This window comes from Pseudopodoces humilis, chromosome 4 (assembly GCF_049639895.1).
Source record: "Pseudopodoces humilis isolate 2021_Gansu_Grassland_sample_001 chromosome 4, ASM4963989v1, whole genome shotgun sequence".
Classification (NCBI taxonomy): domain Eukaryota; kingdom Metazoa; phylum Chordata; class Aves; order Passeriformes; family Paridae; genus Pseudopodoces; species Pseudopodoces humilis.
Genome location: NC_142203.1, coordinates 35,581,806 through 35,603,700, shown reverse-complemented (window position 1 = coordinate 35,603,700; position 21,895 = coordinate 35,581,806). Strand labels below are relative to the sequence as shown.

General features: G+C 37.4%; 1 protein-coding gene across 4 annotated transcripts; it reads right to left on the bottom strand.

Moving 5' to 3' along the window:
* Positions 1-1,024: 1,024 nt before the first annotated feature.
* On the bottom strand, positions 1,025-17,462 carry DIRAS2 (DIRAS family GTPase 2). Of its 4 annotated transcripts, none has more exons than XM_005530052.2 (2): positions 17,377-17,462; positions 1,025-5,085 (listed from the first exon to the last, which is right to left on the bottom strand). In XM_005530052.2, exon 2 carries the CDS (start codon positions 5,044-5,046, stop codon positions 4,447-4,449), a length of 600 nt encoding a protein of 199 aa, XP_005530109.1. In that variant the 5' UTR covers positions 5,047-5,085; positions 17,377-17,462; the 3' UTR covers positions 1,025-4,446. The 4 variants fall into 4 exon arrangements, with proteins under 4 accessions (XP_005530109.1, XP_087910271.1, XP_087910270.1 ...); XM_088054145.1 differs by lacking the exon at positions 17,377-17,462 and adding an exon at positions 17,192-17,311; XM_088054144.1 differs by lacking the exon at positions 17,377-17,462 and adding an exon at positions 17,031-17,163.
* Between the last annotated feature and the right edge of the window lie 4,433 nt (positions 17,463-21,895).

The following is a 21,895-nucleotide window of genomic DNA, read 5'->3' as shown; positions in this document are numbered from 1 at the left end:
ATATTTTCCACTGGGAAACAAGAGTAGTAACCAATGGGGAAAAAAAAACCAAACAGGGGAATTTTGTAATGTTTCTGGTGTTTCTGTGGAATGTGATATAACAAACATCTATAAAGTAATTAATGACTGTATTTTGTAAAACCTAGAACAATAAATTGGCACATCCACTGCTTTACCATAGACTGTGTTAGAATTAGGACAAGAGCAGTAACTTATAGCATATTGAAAGAAAAAAATAAAAAGAATAGTAAGAATTAGTAAGAGCTCTTTACTAAAAATAGAAAACTTTATTGGCTGACAAATGCAATTTCTTCACAGTGACTTGAAATGAACGTTTACTGGTCCATACTTCATCACTGGTTAAAATACCTATAATTTTGTCTATGTAGTCCAGATTTTTGATCCCTTCCTCTGTTGAATCTGAATTATTGCTTGCAAATGGAAGCAAATATTTAATTATTTAACCGAACTACTGTGGCTCCATTTTCTGAATTGCAAGAAGTGATAAAGTATTATTTTTTGACATATTTTGCAACAGGTGGTAATATAGAATGCAATAGTAGGAAGTTTTGCAAGAACATTAGGAATTTTTTAGAAATGAGCAGGAATAGCAGGATCCATACCTAAAGTATCAATTTTTCACAAGCACACATCCTATCTGCCATTATTTTAAAGCAAATAATAAAATATAGAGTAGATTCCAGAATTATTTTGCTTTTTACTGGCCAAAAGGAGCACCCACTGAGAAGCTGGCTTGGTTTGGTTTGGGTTTTTTTTTTTTTAATGAAGGTAGATTGTTTTGAAAGGTGTGTGTTTGCCAGAGTAAAACAGAAGAGTAAGTATTAGCTAAGGTAATACTGCTCCAGTTCTTTCAGAACTGATTTGTATAGCTGAGGACTTTGGGACACTGTCTAGCACGTTGAGAGTCTGTTTTGATTTTGAGAGTTACCTTTACAATTTTAAAAAATATATAATGTGAAGCAAACAAAATGCAGGCGCTAACAAGACTTCTTCCAAACTCGTGTTAAGATTTAAAACTTTATTTTGAATATTCAGAACATCACCACAAACATGGAAACTAGTAGACACGAATGATTTCCTATCCAGTTTTAAAACAAAATATTGGCTAAAGAAATTGCAGCAACACATTTTCATGACAACAATACATCATAATATTTCATATCTACATATAAAAGTCATGCATTTTAAAGATTCATTTTGGCTAGATTTTGTTTTCTGGGTGCTAAAATTCACTGCAGAACTTACATGTTTTAAACATTTTGTATATACATTTTAAACAGGTTATTATAGTGATACCACATTCCCAAATAAAACACAAAATGTAATAAAGCTTTATATATTTTTGATCTAGCTTATTTTTTTCCATATTAAAAAAAATAATTCTATATGTAATAGCAAAACAAACATTTTAAACCAGCTCACATATTTGCAAGATATGTAAAATCTAATAGTAGAAACTAGAATGGCAATGCAAGGGTATAAAATATGCTCTCTTTTGAGTCTGTGGTCCTTGAGTAATATTGCTTCTGTTCTGGCCTTGCTTTGATACATGCAAGTCCATGAAATGCTTCATGGCTTATTATGTAGCAGGTGAGGATTCAGCTGGGAACTAAAGAAATATGGTCCTCAAGCCTAACATTGGCAGCTACTTGTTTAATTGCCATCTTTGCTATACAATTATTCTATTCTTGCTATGAGGCACATTCAAAAAAAAAGTCCAGGGCTAAATTTCAGCCTGTAATATCTTTGCAGTCAGTACATTTTAAGTAATTCAGATCCCCTATATTGTACTTCTGCAAGATATTTTACTATGTAAATATTTCCCCCAGTTCAAGCAATAATGTTAAAAGGTTCTATATATAGCTTTTATTTTTCTCTTTGAGATTTTTTCATAATTGTATGCTGGCTGCTAAGGCATGTGCCACAGATGATGACCTTTGGCACTGGTGTGTTAGCATCTGAGGACAACCTCTCTACTTTTGACCTCTGTATGTGACCCATTATGCCTTAATGTTGATCATTTTTCTGATTTTACAGCTTCATCAATGGAATCCATTGCTGTGACATTGAGTATCATCAGCAAATTTTCTTACAAACAGATTAAATGTATAAAGATTTATAAAAGTCTTACTAAACATAGTGCTTTTAAGTGTTTTGCATCCCTGATCTGGAAATACTTTTTGATCTATTGACAGACTGTCAAGAAAGATGCACTTGGCTGGATAGGTCAAACCAGGCTTCTTTTTGTGTTTCAGGAACTATTTATGAATGTGAGGAGACAGTCTGACAAAACACAGAATGAGCACTGGACTGTGACAGAGGAGATCCACTTTTGTTCCTGGGTCTGTCACTATCCTGCTGGGCAATCTATATGCAGTTGTTACCTCCCTCTGTGCCTCACTTTCACCACCTGAGAAGTTAAGAAAATGATGTTGTCATTTTTGCAAAGTGCTTTGAGATTTATGAAGAAAGAATGTTGTGTAAGAGCCTGGAATTTACTGTTTATGAAGAGCATTAGCCTTTTCCATGCTCTTTCCAGTTTTCTCTTCTTAATGCAATGAAATAAACACACACAAAAAAAATTGTCTCTGAAATCAGTAGGAATTTCACACTCGATTCTACTTTTGCCAGAATTTCTTCTGACTGAATGACAGTTGTGCTCCTTTCTAGTAGCAATTCTTGTGTATGCTATTACTCTACCTCTGAAATGTCTGCACATTTGTTAGAAAGGTGGAAGGAAAGCAAGCAATAACTCTGAAAGGAACAAGGTAACAATTTTTAATGCAACCACTGCATTTGAGCATCCCCTGGAATATATTTATAACGCACTAGCATGCAGGCTAATAGTATTAGTATTTGACTTCATTTTGCCATGTTTCTTGACATAAACATTTACTAAAAATATGGTAGGCTCTTTTTATTTGTTCAAAGCAGTTCCTAAGGTACAAATTGTGACTTACACAATTTTAATGTGTCATTTAAAAATTGTATGTGCTTATTTTATCTTAGATGGCCTTTGTCATCACTAGGACACATACTTCAGTCATTTATATTAGTTTTTTCAAAAGCTTTGGAGAGACATCCAGGAAAACTCACAATTTTTAGTGTTTTTCCCCTTTCAAAGGTTTTGAGAAGAGCAGTTTCCCCTGACAGGATGTTTTAGATAATGTGTTTTCTGTTCTGAACTTTGTATTGCACTATAGTCCTGACTGCAACTCTTAATATGCCAGATCCTGTAGCATTTACCCCCAAAAATCCTTTTAGAGACTATGGGCACTAACTTCAGACATATATTTGGTTCTATAAATAGTCACAGCAGTTCAAATCATGAGTTTAAATGGCAAATATAAAATACTTCAGACAATAAAAAGGCAGAAGATCTCATAGGGCATGAACATAAACCCTTCCAATAAAGTAATGTAAAGAAGCATCACTCAGCTAATCTGATAATTTGTATATTATGCCAACCCCTCTTCAAGGGTACCACCAGTTCAAAAGACATTCCATTCATTCTCTAACCACACCACGTGTTCAGTTAACCAGCAGCAGCATTAGAACTGAGTCTCTCCCACAGAGGCTTTTGTAGGGAACTTCCCGGTCAGTTCTCCCTGGAGAAGCTTTCTGCTTTTATACGTACACCGTTCCATCTGGCAGTCTCCGCAAACAAATGTCTGCTCTTCTGAAATTTATATGGGGCAGAAACTTGGGTCATTCTTGAAGCAATGAGCCCAGAAAAGATGATCTCCAACTCTCTTGCAGGGATTGGCTTTTCCACTTAACCTTAAGTTAAAATACTGCATCACACGAGAAAGTAGTATCATGTGGGGAGATAGAGGCAACATCTGTTCCATTTAACTTCTATCCCCACACTTCCTATAACTGTGCAAGAGTTCATTTATTCAGGTGATCCAAGGCTGTCTTATGGACACTCTCCTACCAGTCAGTAATGAAATGGCATAGAATTGTTCATCCACAGCATTCTTGAAGGAAATTATTAACACCATCCAGCATGCAATTGTATGTTTTAGGCTTCTTCACAACTATTTCTTTGTTTTTCTTCTGATATTATGCATTGCTTTCTCTTGCAATTATATGCAAATGCAGATAATATTAAGTTGATTTTCCAGATCTTTCATATTATGTGAATGATGAAAATTTTTCTATTTTTTGTTAATTACAAAATAAGGTCTTCTGGGATATATTTTGTTTTCTTCCTGATTTACTTATATTAATTGTGAGAGTACATACATTTTTATTTTTCAGTTATTTTCATAGCAATCACAGTACCTAATTTTTTTCAATTTCCAAATATTTCTTTTAAAACAGGTATTAAGAAATAGGATCTTGCATGGTTGTATGCTGTCTATGGGTTTTACATGCGTAGTGTCAGATGAGACTTCACAGCTGATTTCTGACAGTGCAATTTCACATCACCACACATTTTCCTTTCAGCTTCTCCTTCCTTTTCTGTTGCTTGCTTTTTTTGCCATCAATTTGCAAACTCACAGTCCTGCGTTTCTCCAGGTTTAGCAATTCTTGGAATAATTCTTTCACATTGTGGTTTGTCTTGGCAGAGGTCTCCATGAAGGCACATTTCCACTTCTTAGCCATGGCTTCTCCTTCACTGCTTTCTACCTCTCGATTTTGGTTCTCATCATTTTTATTTCCCACCAGCATTATTGGAATGCTTTCTATGTCTCCTTTTATCTGACATATTTGTTCGTAGATTGGCTTGAGTTCCTCCAAGGACTGTCGGCTGGTGATAGAGTAAACCAGAATAAAAGCATGTCCTTTAGAAATAGAGAGACGTTGCATGGCTGGAAATTGATGGCTCCCTGTGGTGTCAGTTATCTGCAAAGTGCATATGCTCTTATCACAGCTGATCACCTGCCGATAGGTGTCTTCAATGGTAGGGATGTAGCTCTCTCTGAAAGTGCCCTTCACAAATCTCAAGACCAAAGAACTTTTTCCCACTCCTCCAGCTCCAAACACAACTACCCTATAATCATTGCTTTGCTCAGGCATGTTTCTCAGTGTTTCACTTGCTCAGATAAGGGAGAAAACCTAGGAAAGAAAACAACAAAACCAAGGAAATAGACATTAGTACAGGTAGCTGTGTAGAGTGCTGTGATATCTTTCCCAATAAGAGAAATAAATGTAAGTGATGGCATACTACTTGTAGTAATTTAAGAAGTCTTGCAAGATGTTACAGAACAACTTATTTCAGTGGTAAATTGGGGTTTTCAAACCAGTCTGGGCTGGTAGCAAAATACCATCTTTGTTACTTTGTGACTGATTTTTAATTAACATCATGTGTTTCAGTATTCTTCCTACTGGACTAATATTCACAGAACTAAGAAGTTCCATCTGGGAATTTCAACAAGGCCTTGGCCTGAACAGGGACAGGGAATTATTTTTCTATATCAAAAATAGATCTATGATAATAGTTGAAACTGGTCACTTTACAGGTGCATGATAGTCAATTACTCTGAATATTCCAGCTCTTCAGTATTTAAGGAATTTATCTCCACTATGACTGGGCTACAGTTCTGAGTGACGACTAAGATATATTTGTAGATTATTCAGCAACAGCATTTACTGAGCTTTGGTTTTTAACTCCATGGGACTGTGTCCCACTTCAGTGTGGTTTGGCACTGGCATTTCAGGCTAAAGAGTACATTTTGATAAATTCAGGTTGCACACATTCAGTCTGCCTTTTTATTCCATAATTTATCTTGCACCAGATGATATTTGGCACGAGACTGGCTATACTTATCAGAGAGGTTCTGCAGACATATTCATAACAATTTAGTGGCTTGTATTTCCAAGGTTGGCAATGGCATAGGTCAAAGGTCACAAAATTCTGTGATTCCTGCAGTCAGTTCCCCTTGACAAAACCCATGTGTATGTAGTAGGACCACAAATATTAAAATAATTGCCAAATAACAGAAATGGTAAAATTTTCACATGTTTACAAGATGTAGATGTTTTAGAATTAACTGAAATAAAATGAAGGTTAATTTGTCCTCCCATTAGTAGCAGCTCAATAGGCACAGAGTACTTACAACTCTTTTTATATTTAGTGAGATTAGTAAAAAGAACCCTAAAAATTGAAGTAAACATGGGGTATTGTGACTTTTCAAAACAATATATATATATATATAAGGGGTATGTGTGGAAAAAACTGCAAAATTTGCTGCATCTGTACTTGTTCTGAAGAAAATGGGCAGGTTTTATAGGGAACTTTGCCCAAGTGCCTTAGTGGCACCATGTGATTAAATTTGCCTGTTGTAATTTTGCCTGGGTAGCAGTAAATCCAGAACAACCCAAAGAATTTCTTCCCTTTTGAAAGAAAGCCTCCAAGCTATTTCTTCAATGCAGCAGGAGGGGTGACTGCATTGCAGGGGGTGATTTTAAGTTATGTTTTACCTGTCCAGCAGCAGGGCAATATTGATGCTTTAGAGGTGTGGATCTTAGTGGACCCCCCATGCCCTTATTCCAATTGCAAGCTCATTCCAAATTTTCTCTTTCTACATTTTGATGCTGTTGTTCTTTATGCTACTTAGGCTTCAGCTACGGCAACACATGCCACACTAATGTCTTCAATTTCTTGTTCATATCCTGATGTTGCTATCTTTCTTGTACAGGGCATCCTATAGTGTCCTAATTCTAATGTCTGAGTAAGCTGAAAACATCTGTCCTTACGTAATATGTTGGATGAGTCGTGCTTCCTCATCTGCCATACCATAGGCAGAATAACCAGTGCAACTGGGGATGCTGATCCCAAGGCAAAGTGCAGAGCTGACATAGCTCTGACAGGCTTCAGGCAGAAAGCAACTTCACCCCTTCAATCTCTCCTGTGCTACATTCACTGTCACTCTAGGAGTATATATTGTTTAAATATAGAAAAGATTGATAAATAAGAGCGTTCATCTTGAGGCACTGAAGTAAAATTGTTTTTCTGACAGCAGAATTCAAGGAATGGAAGGAAAAAGTAGCCTCAGAAAAAATGCTCATGTTTGTGTTTATAGAAGAGGTAAAACCTTCTGAGGAACAAAGAAAATGAGCGAGCAGCTCATGATGTTAAAAAAGAAAGGAAAAAACATAGCTGGAAAACAAGTGAGGAGAAGGAAGAAACTAGCTTAATGCTGTTCCACCGAGAATAAACTTGAACGTAAGAGCTGCAGACATGCAAGTTGGGAACAGTCATAGGGCTTACAGTTGTGGATGGCTGCACAGAATGAGTTACCATAATAATTATAGTTTAATCATTTCTTGTAAGTAAAAAGGCAAGAGAGCAAAATCTGTGAGTTTCACTTCAGAAGCAGCTTAAGCATTGCACAATCATATTATATGTAGCCTAGGAACTACAGGACTAGGAGAACTAGGAGAAAAAATGCACTGTGAAAACTTTTACAAAGAAAATCAGTGAAATATGGACTAGAGAAAAACTTAAAAGCTAGCTGAGTGTAATCCTGCTCTATTACACTGCATACTCTAAACATACTCAGAAATCTCCAAGAAAACCGACACACAGGGTAGCCCAAAAGATAGAACAAATTGAAATGGGGCACTTAATGGCCTGAAGTATTACTCACATAGAAAAATTCTAAGCAGTCCTGAAATAGCATGGTAACAGTCTTCAAAACATAGCAAGTTGTTGCAAAGACATAGGGCATAGTGGAAAAAAAATTGAGCTTATGTGCTAGAATTGTAGAAGAGATTCACATTAGACAATAGGAAAACTTCACAGTGGTAAGAATAGCAGACTAATTTTATAGGGAGATTTTGCAGATATTTTTTTAGAAATTACCATAGTATTAAAGGATAATTCCAGCTGGAAGTGACTTGAGTAAATTTCCCGTCCAGACTGTTCATCACAGCTGGGTCAGCCATGACACCAGAGGAGATTGTTTTGTCCTGTACAGATGTGAAAAACCCCAATCTTTCCCACAGTCTTTCTGGGAAACATACTCCAATGCAAAATTACCATCAGGATGATTTTTTTTCCTCTTATACCTAATCTAAAATACTCTCTCAGCTCATACCTGCTGTCTCTCCTCCCAGCATCTACTGTGAAAAGTGTAACTCCACCTTTTTGATGGCTTTCCTGTGGGTGTTGAGGGCTACATTTTGCTCTCCCTCGAAAAGGCTGACTGGCCCTGGTCCCTCAGCCTGCAGAGCAGGGCAGCGCCGCAGCTTTGGACACCTCGGTGCCCTCATCTGCACTTGCTCCAGTTTATTGATGAGTTTCCCCTGCTGGGGCTGCCCAAACCGGACAAACGGCATTGCTGCTGAGCCGTGAGTGCTGAGCACAGGGGGATTATCACCTCCCTCGGCCGGCTGGCCATGCTCCTGTTCACACAGACCGGGGCATCGGGGGGCTCTGCTGCAGCTGAACATCACCAGGTGACTGCCCCAGACCTTCTCTACGGAGCTGTTTCTCTCCAGCCTGGGCGACTGCAAAGGAGCAGCAACCTCAGTTGCTATTTGGTCTGTCAGTCCTATAGATCCTCAGTTTTGCCAAAATAAAAATTACAGATTTTTATAAACTTGGCCTGCTCAGGAACCAAAAGAAACAAACCAAACAAACAACTCATGCAAGCCTTTAAAATCATACTGGAGAAAGGATTCCCCATTGTGTTCTCTGTGTGGATCTGGTCACACAATCTCCTGCAGTCATTCTATATGAATGCGGTGCGCTTGCACGCAAGTGTTCATTTGTTAATGCTTTTCATACCACCCTAGTACCTCACTGATGTTTCTTTCTCTTAAAATGTCTCAACTGAAACACACAGGAGGGCAAAATAAAGTATGGCATTATTTCATCAGCTTGTGGCATTATGGCCAGTGAGGGTATGGAAAAAATTAACTGGAAAGAAGTCTGACTTTTCAGATGTACAAGATCATTTCTGACTCGGAAAACCAGTCTTTCATAATCTGCAAATAAAAAAAGAGTTGCTTTTTACATGTTAGGATGGACTTACTCTGCAATGAAGCCTCATTTGCTGCCTTTGCTACTTTCACAAACTACATCAGTGAAAACCTGCTATCATCCTCTAAAGTGTCAGTTTGTCAACACTATCCTTACTGGAAAAGCCAAAGCAATTTTCATACATTTCATACCTTTCATTTTGAATTGTCTGGTTACAAAGTTCAGCAAAACAGTGAGTCTATACCTCTGCTGACTTAGATATGTTTTCTGCAGATACTCTGCTAGCACAAGGCTGGAGCTTCTCTAGTTCAGCTGCTGCAGGTGAGCTTGATGGGCTATTTACTGGGGCAAACCACTGCCTCCAGGTCAAATTCAGCTGCAGACCTTTATGTTAGTCTTCATGCTTTCCCTAGAGATTTCTAATATGCCAGGTGAAAGAACTGAAATGTTTTTCTGACAGAAGGATACAGTTCAAGGTCTGAGTAATTATTACACAAAATCACTTATTTTATAACATAGTGGGAAAAACATGCATTTTAGATGTTTAAAGTAACCTCTTGTTACAAATTACGTTCTTGATAGTTGAAATACCTAATGTTCTTTGATTGATTAATTACATATGGGTATATTAGCATTTACTAAATCAATGTCACTTATCTTATACTTAGCCACTGGATCTCCACAGTTCTCTCTTACCATCAATTGGGTTTTTATAGACTAACTTTTCATATTTATGACTTGCCTGTCCTGTTTGTATTTGAGCTCTATATAGCATATGCAATAACAGGCAGAAAGGTACAGGGAGGCAGAAAAATAACTTCTGAAAACTAATCTACTTGAATATCTATCCTTAGAGCAATATGAGATTAGACTCTCACAGCTGGTGAAATCTTTCAGTTTATGTTTGAAAATAAGCACAGAAAAAAATCAGCCTATCTCCAATGTTCCCAGTCTTGGTTTTGTTGCAAAAGATTTTCACCATGTTTCCACTGCAAGACTACCAGGAAATATCACAAATTGTAAGTTTGGTTGACACTTTTTCACTAGACTATATCTTTTAGTGTAGCATTAATTTTACAGTTTTACAGGGTGATATTACCTTTGCTTTCTGGAGTCAGAGGCTTTGATTGCATCTTAACTGATCCAGTTTCTTGAGGTCTTATGATGTCCTAGTGAGATGTCAGTCTGATATGAAATTCAGCAATTGTCAGATGCTGTGTACTAATTTCCTGATTTTTTTCCCCCCTCAGGTATAAAGGCATCTAATGTCAGTCATGGATATTTTTTCTTTCAATTTCTTTTTTTTCAAGCTCTAAGGCAATGTCTCTGTTTATATTGTCATTGTTATTGTGAAAAACCAATAAAGTGTAGGCAATGCATTTAGTTCATTTAAATTTAAATTAACAGTCCATGAGGCTATATATGATGACACCACTATACAAGGATACAAGGTGCAAGGTGAAGAATGTAGCTATAGATAAGATGGATTTCAACATGGCTGTAAGATTAATGTTCATTTCCCAATACCAAAGGTGAAAAATGTCACATTATTTATATAAAAGAGGGAAAGAGAGCTCTGCAAGGAACCTTTTCTTGCGCATATAAAGAGGCACTTCTCAGGGATTATTTTCACTTTATCTGCTAATGAATATGTACTTTAGGAATGGGGACTTTCCTACTTCCAGTGCCTTCATCTTTTAATATAAGAATTGCTTTTTCAGTCTTTTTTTTTCACTTGTATTCTTTTCAAGACAGTGGAAAGCTGGACACATTTGGAGACCAAATGATAACTGTTAAAACAGCTTTTTCCTACAACATGAGGTTCTAATCCACATGGAAAGAACTTTTTTATTCTCATGTGGAACAAAATGTTCTTTGAAAGTCTGCTTCTTGATGATCAGCTAGTCTAAATCATGATTTTTTTTCACTGCATAAATGCAGTAGCACTTTTTATTTATGTTTTTCTCAACTACAGTTGGAGAGAAAAGCATTTATAGCTTTTCTTTCCAGCTATAGAAAGATGACCAGAGTGATTTCCTTAGAAAATGGCATCTTGTGCAGAAAATAAGTACTGTGTAATAAATCTGCTTTTATTCTAACACATTGTCCTTATTGTAAAACTTGCTTGATTATCTGAAAATAAGGGACAGAATCAGACCTTTTTCTTATTCAATGTATTCATAGAAAGCAAAAATTCAAACTAAAAATTCAATTTGTTTAAATTGAAACAGATTTCATTTTAGAGCTAGGTACTCTACAAAGTTGAAAATATATGAATTTGCATGGAAAATTAATAATTTAGAATCTTTAAACTGAAATTAATGTTACAAAGCCTTTCAGAGAGTTCCCTAAGAGGTTTTGTGGGTTTCCTTCATGCTCCTGGCCTAACACAGAAGAGAAATAGAAAGGACAGGAGGCTTTCAGATAAATTTTTTGCAGGTTGTTTTTTTTTCTATATTTACAGGAGACTATTGTCTTGAGAGCATCTGCATAAAAGAGGTAGAATCCCGCCTCCATGCTGTCCTGTAGTCACAGGTGCTGTGCTCTGCATTAGCAAATTGTCATATTGTTATCACACTTACGTTGAAAATCTCATTCCCAAAACAATGCCTTTTCAAAATTGTTGGAAACCCTATGGAACCCTTGGTAAAAGAAAGAAATCCCACAGGCATGGTTGTCACTGTAAGAAAATCTTTACTATTTCTTTGGCTAACATACGGCCAGTGGATGTGGCAGAAGGAGTTTCGCTAGGCAGGAAAGAACTGGAAAAAAAGGGGAGACAAATAGACAAACAGACAATATTTCCTGTAGAAACAACAGATGGCATGGATTTTTGGAACTAGGCTTAACTAAAGTGGCATTACTTGTTGAAGAAGGCAGGATGGTGGCAGAAGAATGAATGACGCAGAAGGAGCTCTTGATTACCTTCCCTGATGAGGGTTCATGTGCAGAAAATGCTGGATCTGATCCAACAAAGATACACATAGGGATACACTGAAATTGTTTGCTCTGTTGTTGCCTGAGAGCTTTCAGAACTAACCCTTTAGTAACAGATATGTACTAATGAACCATTACTGTAAAGCAAGATTCAGCTTCATTGAACACACTTATCATTTGAAAAAAAAAACCCACCTTACTTTCATTCAGCCTCAGAAATGTTGTGCTAAATTTATCCAGGATGGACAGGTGAATGCACTTATCCCATGAAAAAAACCCTTACTTTTGTGCAGAAACAGAAATATTAAGCTAAGCTTATCCAGGGTGGACAGGTGTTCTACTGGTTGTTCCTTCCTATTTAGTGGCTTAGTTCATCTTAAAATTTAAAAGGGAGAATTTCGTGACAGTTCCTGTCTAAATTCAGGCTTTGCTTTATGTAAGTTAGATACTTCATTGATTTATCTGTTTGAGTATTTTGGTAAACCAGTGTCTTAACCTCTAAATGCTTATCATCAAAACTCATAGAAATTACTCGGAAGACTTTCCATATGTGTAGTTAGGTAGTCATTAATGCACACATAGAAATAAAAATGTCAAAATAGCAGCATTGTATTCAGCTCCCTTTGGAACTATTTTTTTTAAGTTTTCTTCCCAGCTTAACTAACCAAATACAGCAGTTTTTCCTCAATTTTCAATAGGTTTAACTTAACCAAGTAAAGATGGAAAGATCTACATTGTACATGTGCCTTTCAAAGTTCAGTGCTCATACATGAACATTGTATGTGTGCCTTTCAACGAGTAAGACATAAAGCCATTGGACAGAGCAGTATGATTATAAACCAGAATTTGTCACTCCTGCAAATGCAGGATCAGAGACTCGGTATGAATTTTCATTCCCTCTGGTTTCTAATAGTAGAATCATTTCTTGGTATTGAGCAATGACTTTACATATTGTAGTGAACTTCTGCTTCCCCAGCTGTACACTGCAAAAAATAGGTTCTGCCTTATGGATAATGGTATGGTTTTTTAAGTTTTCCTGAATGGAAAAGTACTAAGTGCTCAAAAAATAAAACCAACCCCAAGGCAAGAAAGAACATTTCACAAGCAGTCATTTTACTTTAGAAGTTGTCAGTGATTCTATATATTGTGAAATTCATAAATCCCAGTATTGTGAGACAAAAATCCCAGCATAGACAACAAACTATTTCCATATAAATATGTATATTTACACAGAAGAATATTACATTCACGAAAGCCTCTTTTCCATTCAGCTGAGGAAACTCGGAAGACTGGTGGCCATTTTGCCTTTCACTGTAATTCTCAATTCCATAATGTTAATTTGAGACTACTTATGTAAATCTTCTGAAGAAGCAAAACTATTAAAGGTTAAGTGCCTGTGACTTCTTTTTATGCTACAATTCCTGTCATTAATTTTCCTTGACTGGCTGGGAAGGACAGCTAGACTGCTATCCTGACCACTGGAATATTTCTGACGCCCTCACACAGCCCAAGAAATATCTAATTCAAAACAATGACTTAAACAGAACATTTTGCCACTGGTTTGTTGGCCAATACTTTGGGAATAGCTGAATGCAGTGGGTTTCAGGACCCAAAATGATCTCTGATAATTAATTAAACAATGTAATATGGTTGTTGATATGCTTCCAGGCACTAGGAAGAAGCCTGTTCTTCCACTGGAATTTTTCTGCAGATCAGAATATTTTGAAAACCAGCAATTAAATTATAACTGTGAAGAACAATATAGTAACAGCAGCTTTCTGATAGTTTATAAATGTTCAGTACCCCAACTTGCAATACTTTAAATTCTGAAGTAAGACAGGTATGTTTAGCCATAAGAGTAGTTTATTTCTAGATTCATGATAATGTTATTTATTTGTGTTAACTACAATACTTTAGCTAGTGATAGTAGCTAATATTTGATGATTTAAATAATTAAATCTTTCAGAAGAGATAAAAGTTGTCAGTTTAAATTTTCAGGGAAGAATAAAAAATATACAAGTATCAGTAAAAAAGGACAAGTGATCTTTGCTTCAGATTAAGTAAGAACTACTGGGTATTTTGGGAAGGAAACAACTTCAGTCTAGGAATGGATTTTCCCTTTTCATGTGGTTTCTTTAATATATACATATTTTGAATGAGGAAACTGAAAGGTTGACATAGCTTCACTTTTCAGACACCTTTTCAAATTCAACTAAAACCAATGTCATTACCTGCAGTCAGGCTGATGCTGACTGGATTTTCCTGCCATAGCATATTGCAGACCTGCATAGCCAGAGAGACTAATTTTAATCTTAGACAGAGAAGCTTAACATTCAGCTTAACATTAATTTGTCAAGAGGAGGTGCTTCTGACCCCAGTGTGTCAAAAGTGCTTTTGTCACAGACTTGACACACACTTTTTCACATTTTGCTCTTGTCTTTCTTTGATACCCATCTCAAGAATTACTCGGTTGTCAATACTTTGTGGTTGAAAAGTAATCAATATTTGGGTTCTCAAAAAGGTAAATTAGAGTATGTTCTGCTTCAATTAGTATGTACAGCTGCAGTGACACTCAGGGGGTCTTTTTCACTGCTTTTCCAGCAGTAAGGTAAGATAATTTAATGTCTGTTTTAATTTTAATGTCACGATAAGAATGCAGTGAAAGTATCTGTTTGCTGATACTCAGAAATATTTGTATTTAAAGTTAAAATAACAAATGGAAAATAAATTTTCCAGAATTATTTTCTCCTGGTACATTTTTGGAAATTGCTCATTTTAAAGGGAAATTAGTATTGGTAATACCCATCCATGTTTTACAAAATTTCCATTTTTCCTCCTCTATTTAATATTTATTATTGCTCAATTAGTCCTGGTAATATTAAATATTAAATATTAAGGGGAAATTAACAAACTTTTGGAATCAGTCTAGGTATCAAACGAAATGTCCCACAGTGAACAGTGTTTCAGCTTGCGTGTACAAATGTCCTGATACTCACTTAAAGAGTGGGAGAGGGAACATTCAAATGCTTATTATGTATTACAGAAGAATTACCAAGGAACACTGTGAATTGAATGCAATCCAATGTAGAAAAAAATCAAAACCATAAAAAAAACAAAAGAAGAAAAAAGATAATTCTATAAACATAAAAGAGAGAAAAAGGGAATATGTAGAATTTAATGCAGTCTTTCTGTGGGAGCATCTTTGAACCAGAATATTATTTATTTTAAAAATCTAATTTTGGGATCAATATCACATATTCTGTCTCAAAGAAAGTTCAAGTCTTTTTTTACACATGATGCTGGATCTCTACATGGGCAGCTGTGTTGGTTAGCACAAGAGAAAGACAGAAAAAAAGTTGTCAGGTTATCCTCAAAGGAAACTAGAAACAGTGCTAGTAATGACTTCAGGAACAGCAGTATCAGTTTATATATAGTCCGCTATTTTTATTGGTACTACAGAGACTGCAGTGCTGGTGTAATATAATCATGACCACTTGGCCAGAAGGAGCCTCTGAAGTCCAATCAACTTCCAAAGAGCTCTGCTCTGCGCTGTGAGAAAGGGATATTATTCAGCCTGAGGTTCATCAGGGTTTGTGAGTCTGCTGGTGTAAACAATAGTGCAGCACAGAGCAGAAATATGCTTTCATCTGATTGATGTGAGATACGTGGAAAAACTGTATTTACGAAGATCTTTACTCACTTGCAAAGGGACTCTTTAGTGCAGGCAACTTCCAGAGGAAAGTAAAAATGGCACTTAGTACTGAAAGAGACTTTCTGGATTATCAAATCCAGTGCTTTGCGTTTGCAGGCAACCATTTCACATAATCCCTTCCATCAAGTTACAACTAAAAGGCACTTAAAACATTTTCTATGTATTATTTCAAGTAGAATGTAATTGAAGAACCTTGCTGCTCTAATGGTTTGAAATCTTCCAGCCTAAGTGTATTCACAGTTCATTTATACCAATTCATTCCTCTCTCTTACCAGGAATAAAGATAAATAGCTGAACATCATAATCATTCTTCCAGATCCACAGGACCATTGATTAGCAGCTGTGTGCTTGAACTTGTTCCATGTTTGTACAGTTCTTCTTGCAATAGCCTCAGAAATGTGTGTGGTATGAGAGAGAGCACAAAGCCTGGAGGAATATCATATTTCATAGCTCCAGAACAATGGCACAAAACCCATTCTGCATGAACTGGGCAGTACTGCATTTAGTAAGGATAGAAGGGCCCCAGAGAGCAGCTCCTGAGCATAACTGAAGTCCATTAGTCAGAAAAAGGGAAGGGGAGAGTGGCAAGCCAGGATAGCCTTCTAAGCCTGAATTAAATATGTTGAGACCCGCAAACATTCTAGATAATGGTAAACTGTAAAGCTTGGCAAAGATACAACAGCAATCATCAGCTTGGTTTACCTTGAAAGGAGCAGGGGTATACCTAGCTGTACACAGCATACACAGCTGTATGTTTGTGCATTTATAAACAGGCATATGTAAGTTCAATTACTAGGTACTCATGAGAACAGGATATTCAGAAAATTCTTTGAAATTAAAATGCATCCAGTTTTGTTGCTCCATTCTGTGCTCACCCTTCTGAGTGGTGCAGCATACAGAGCATTCCACATTTCATGAGGAAGATAGCAAGGAATAAAGTGCCATCAAATCTGAATTCATCAGCTCACAGGCACTTGAGAATGGTCTTTCATGATTTATTTTCTTTCATTCAGTTGGGAGAGGGACAATCTAAGGAAAAAAAGAAAAAAAATCCTGCCTGTCAGTGGGATGCTGCAAAGTTGTATCTGTCTTAGAGCAACAAACACCTTGTGTTATTTTATTCAGACTCCACATTTCTGTATTCTTCTATCAGTTAAGTTGAAATGTAGCTTTCATTTAAAAGAAATGAAAAATTAATCTCTCCTTAAGCCACTGCAGTGGCAGTGCTATAAACTAGGGCAAAATTCAGCACATTGAGTTTTAATGAAAGACAGCTTGAAAAAAAAAGGTCATTACCAGCATCCCAGCACACAGAAAAATTATAGTTAACTAGTCAGTGTGTCTATGACCAGCATCTGGCATCCTTGCTAGCCCCAGTTTACAGCATGTCATGTTCTCTACACAAGATCTTAGCTTAGAGCATACCTTGCAGTCGTAACTCAGGCAAAACTCTATCGACTTCAGAGGAAATTCTGCCCAAGTGAGCACTGTGCGTTCTGGCTGAAGAAAATGAAGACCTCTAAATTCAACGCAAAGCTTTGCCTATTGTGCAAGGCAGCGTAGAAAAACAACGGGAAGAAATTTACCTGTAGAGGAACAGAAAGCTTCAAACGCTCTTCAGTTTCTGCCCGTCATTGCACCAGCTCTTCCCCCTCTCTGCCCTGGGCTCTCTGCAGAAAGGAGCCCCTTAAGCCAGGGGGCTGCAGCTTCCCCCTGCTCCCGGTGTGCCCCGCTGCCCGTGCCCCGCTGCCCGCCCGCCGCTCCCCGGTACCTGGCTCCTGGGTACTGCTCCTGCCTGGATCGCAGCCCTCCCCGCTCTGCTCTTACGGACGGACTGGCTCCAGCCCCTGCCGGTGCTACTGCCTAAATGGCGACTGCAAAGCTCATCTAGGCTTTTAACTGCCACCTACTGAATAATTGTGGAATATATATATGTATATGTATAGGTATATGTGCGTAGAAGCGGTAATGTTCTGGTTTTCTCAACCAACGTAGTAGATTTTCACAATTAGTCCCTAAAGCCTCCAAACATCCTGTGGTTTATCATTTAAAGCTGTAGATTACATTAATCTGCGCTCACAACTCTCCATTTCTTTCAGCACTAAAACAGAGAACGAGCCTGTCTCTTTAACTTAAAAAAGCTTACAAAGCCTTTGGTGAAGCTAATCCCCAGGGCAAAAAACAGCACAGCCCTATTCAGATCAACGGAGCAGTGCTGATTTTTATTACTTGGAAATTTAATCCTTTAGGTCTCATATTTATTCACAAAAAAAACCCCAAAAAAACCCCAAAAAACAACAACAAAAAACCAACCAAAACACAGTAGAAAGAAAAACGTGCCTTAAAAAATAGCTTTTGTCCATCATAGACTCTCAGAATTTCACTCATCTGAAACAGATCAGAACCTTTTTCCTGAAAGCACTGTGTAACAGGATTGCTAAGGTTTATGGACAAACATAAATTAAGAGGTTTTCTCCACTTTTAGTGGTGTGCAGTTTTTTGTGTGGTTTTTTCATTTGTTTGTTTGCTTGGTTTGGTTTTTTTTGTGGGCTTGTTTGGGTTTTGGGGTTTCTTGGTGAAAAATCCAACGGCAAAGTCCAAAGTTTCCTTCCACTGTTTATTTTTAAAGCAGTTTCTAACACCTTTCTAGGTTAGAAGTGATGTCTACTGAAGGTGTTTGAACTGTCACTGCAGAAAGGAAGCTTACGCTCCCTTTCAGGGTCTCTCTATGAATCTGTGTGAATCCCCAGGGAAGGTGTGTGGACCTTGAGATTTGATCAGCTGTTTAGAGTATGGTGCTTTAAACACCAGGGCTGTGGGTTCAATGCCACAACAAATATGTTAAGGGCTGGGCTTTATGATCCTTGTGGGTCCCTTCCAGCTCAGAATATTGTGTGATCTCTGAGATGCTACCTTTAAAACAAAATAGCAGGGATATGAAGGACTATGGTTCCTCTAAGCCAGCTGCCAACTGGCAGGTAGCCAACCCAGGAAGCTGAGTTGTGACATAAAAGGGCTCTATGCCCATCTGGAGGAGCACTGCCCTGTGGATGGCTGGTGGCACCCAGGACTTGTCACAGCAGCAAGGAAAAAATTCAGTTTTCATGCTTGCTGTGACTGACCAGTTGAGTAGCTAGCTTCTTACAGCTGATGCAATAATTTTAAAAATTTGGTGTCATTTAAAATATATTTTGTTTGCTTTTTAGAAATGGATTTGTTTTGATTGCTTTTATGAAATATTCATTTATTGTGTTAATGCTTTTGTTGAAGACAGAAACGAAGATGTTTCTCTTCTATGTGTGTGTCTTACAGAGTATATGTTTATTAGGATACATGATGACCTGCAAAATATGGCCTGAGGAAATAATTTGCATTAACATGCAGTTCTGCTACAGATTAATCCTGAGCCCTGTTTCCACAGGCTCCTGGGCAGCAAACTGTGGAACAAAACATGTACAGCAGGCTTGCTCCCAGAGTCTGACAGCAAAGCCCTGCCTTTGGCTTTGTGACTGCTTCTCAGCAATATCTTAATCCTGTGTGCATGGAGAACTAGCTAATTAATGTCTCAAAATTAGGAACTTGTACTATAACTTAAAAATCATAGTATAATTACTGCAACACAGGAAAGGGCAAGCTATAAAAATTATAATATTTTTATATTATAATATAAATATAAATAATAATTTATATTATAATATAAATATAATATTTATATCAGGGATTTTGCATGAGATTTTTCCTGATTCTGCTCATAGTAGCATGGGTTCAGAATCCAGACCCATTTATTTAATAAGTCAAATTGCGCTTGTATTTACAAAGAATATGACTTCTCAATAATTTTCAAAGGTTGAAGATGTCAGTCCTCAGTGAGAGCATCCTTATTGTGAATACACCTTTCATTTTTTCCTTAAAAACAGTGGAAGCATCTGTAGAATTTTAGAGTCATGACTTGCCGCAACTTTCACTCACTCAGTACATATTACAGATCTGGGAATACATAGTTCTTGCACCGTATCCCAACAGGATGGGTATTCAGACTTTGAAAACATACTTTTCAAATTGCTGATTCTTTCCAAAACTGAATTTATTTCAAATAAAAGTATGGGTATAGCCTGTCTTCAGTCTTTCTTTACCTGTCCAAAGAATTGAGATTTTTCATGTATAGATTGCAGATATGTACCTCACTGAGAAAGAAAATGTCCTTTTCTACAGCTTCTACCTAGGCTCTATCCCACCAAAACCACCAGGAGATTTTCCTGATCAGAAGCCCAGTACTGAATTGTCATGCTATAATTCACCGTAGAGGATTCTTGTGTGGGATTTCCCTGACTATCTCTGCCAAAAACTAACATGGCAGTTACCACCCTTAACGAGGGTTTTGTTAGATTTCTGCTTTAAATGGCATTGTTCAGGTGTGCCAGGCAAGACAGACTTCCAAAATCTCAGGCATGCCTCACCTCATAATATTATTCACACGTGGTCCCAGCAGAGAATCCTGCAGAACTAAAGCCAGGTCAGTCCCACACAGGCCAGCAGAGGTGCAGCTGGGTATTTTCCCACCCCAGGCTGCCGGAAGGTTGCATTGCTCTGGATGCTGATACATATGAATGTGGGGCAGAATGAACAGGGTCTGTTTGCAGTGAAGATCTTCCCTTCTGCCAGTGGCACCACAGAGCCCCACTCTATAAAATACATACCGGTGTGCATCATCTCTTACTGGACAGAAGGGAAAGGGCAGGCAAGGGCACAAAGCTCTACCAGAGTATTTCTTTTACAAGCCTCCCTCACAAAGAAAAGTCTTAGGCAAGCTACCTGATTGTCAGGTTTCTGTGCTGCTTCCAAGCTAGAGAGGGCATTTAAGGAACAAGAGATCTGCTTAGTTAGCAAAATATGAGCTGCCTAAAGCTTGAATGCACATTTAGCACAAACCTGCATGAGCACTGAAAGTACAGCTTTTGAGTACAAATTCAATCCGTGGCCTATATATGGCATAGGAAAATGAGAAAGTCTTCAGTTTCCCTGTAAAAGTTTATGATGTAAAACTGGCTCACATGGAAAAATTTTCTCTCTTCAAGGCAGAACAAAATCTTGACAAAGAGAAGTAAGCAGAGAACAAGGACTAACCTCAATTTTTTCTGTTCTAGGATGGTTTTCCTCCTGTTAACCTGTCTCTCTGGAATGCTTTCACTAAACCTCAGCCTGGCTAAAATATATCCCTCCTCTACTGCGTGTTTGGAAAGTTAATGTCTTAGTTATGCAACGTCACAAAGAAATTTAGTTCTTCCTTCCAACTATCCTACAAAATGGCAAATACTGTAAATTTATGATAATACTTTGGTATCTTCCTATACTTTATTTAGCTGTACTAAAAAATTAGCTAATCTGTTGTCCACCAGTATGGAGCACATTGCAAAAGATTTTAGCATCAGAAATATTTACTGGAGGTTTTGCCCAACAGGGAAAAATTAGTCTTCAGAAAAAAATTATTAGGAGTGACTTTCCAGGACAGCTGATTGTCAGCAGTGGATCTTTTAATGCCCTTTATTTGGTGCAGTAATTAGATTCCTGCTCCTGCCATGATATGGCAGGAGGTACAGGACAGCTTATCATAAAGACCATTTTTGTATTTGTGCACTGCATCTGAATACTAGGCAACTTACACCATTTTGTAAACTAAGTATAAAATTTTCATGGTATTTTTAGTGCCTACATACTGCTTCAAACCTGAAAAACTAAAAAAAAAAAAAAAAAGTTATCAAGCAACTACTGCAAGACGTCATTCTTTACAGACTATAAATTAAATCGGTAGTTTTGTAGAAAATATTGTCAGATTCCAGAGTGCCTGTGTGTGCGTCTGCTAGCTTTCAGTGGCTTTCAGCCAGTCTTTCTCAACAAAAACCTCAATAGGACGAATGCACATTTTTGACTTGCAGTCTCCATTATTAACTGTACTGCTCTGATCCAAAATTTTCTAAGTTTTAACCTGATTCCTGATGAAGGGAATGGAACAAGACATTTTTGCCTTGTTGTCTGTATGAGGGTCACAACTCCAGAACTTGCTTCTGAACACTTGAGAGCAAGAGATTTGCTGCTGATTTAGAGGGAAAGCAACACAAAGTTTAAACCTTGTTGGCTTCTGGGATGTCAAATGTCATAAAGGTGATTGAAAGAGCTAGGCCATTGAGTGCATTCTCTAATATTTTTTTGGGGGTATGCAGGGGAGAGTGCAATTGTCACTGAAAATTGATAGCTAACTGCTTTTAACCTGATTTTCTGTGAAAGGGTAAGAG

Bases quoted from the DNA above. Each gene is read 5' to 3' on its own strand.
- DIRAS2 (XM_005530052.2), bottom strand. From the start codon at position 5,046: ATGCCTGAGCAAAGCAATGATTATAGGGTAGTTGTGTTTGGAGCTGGA.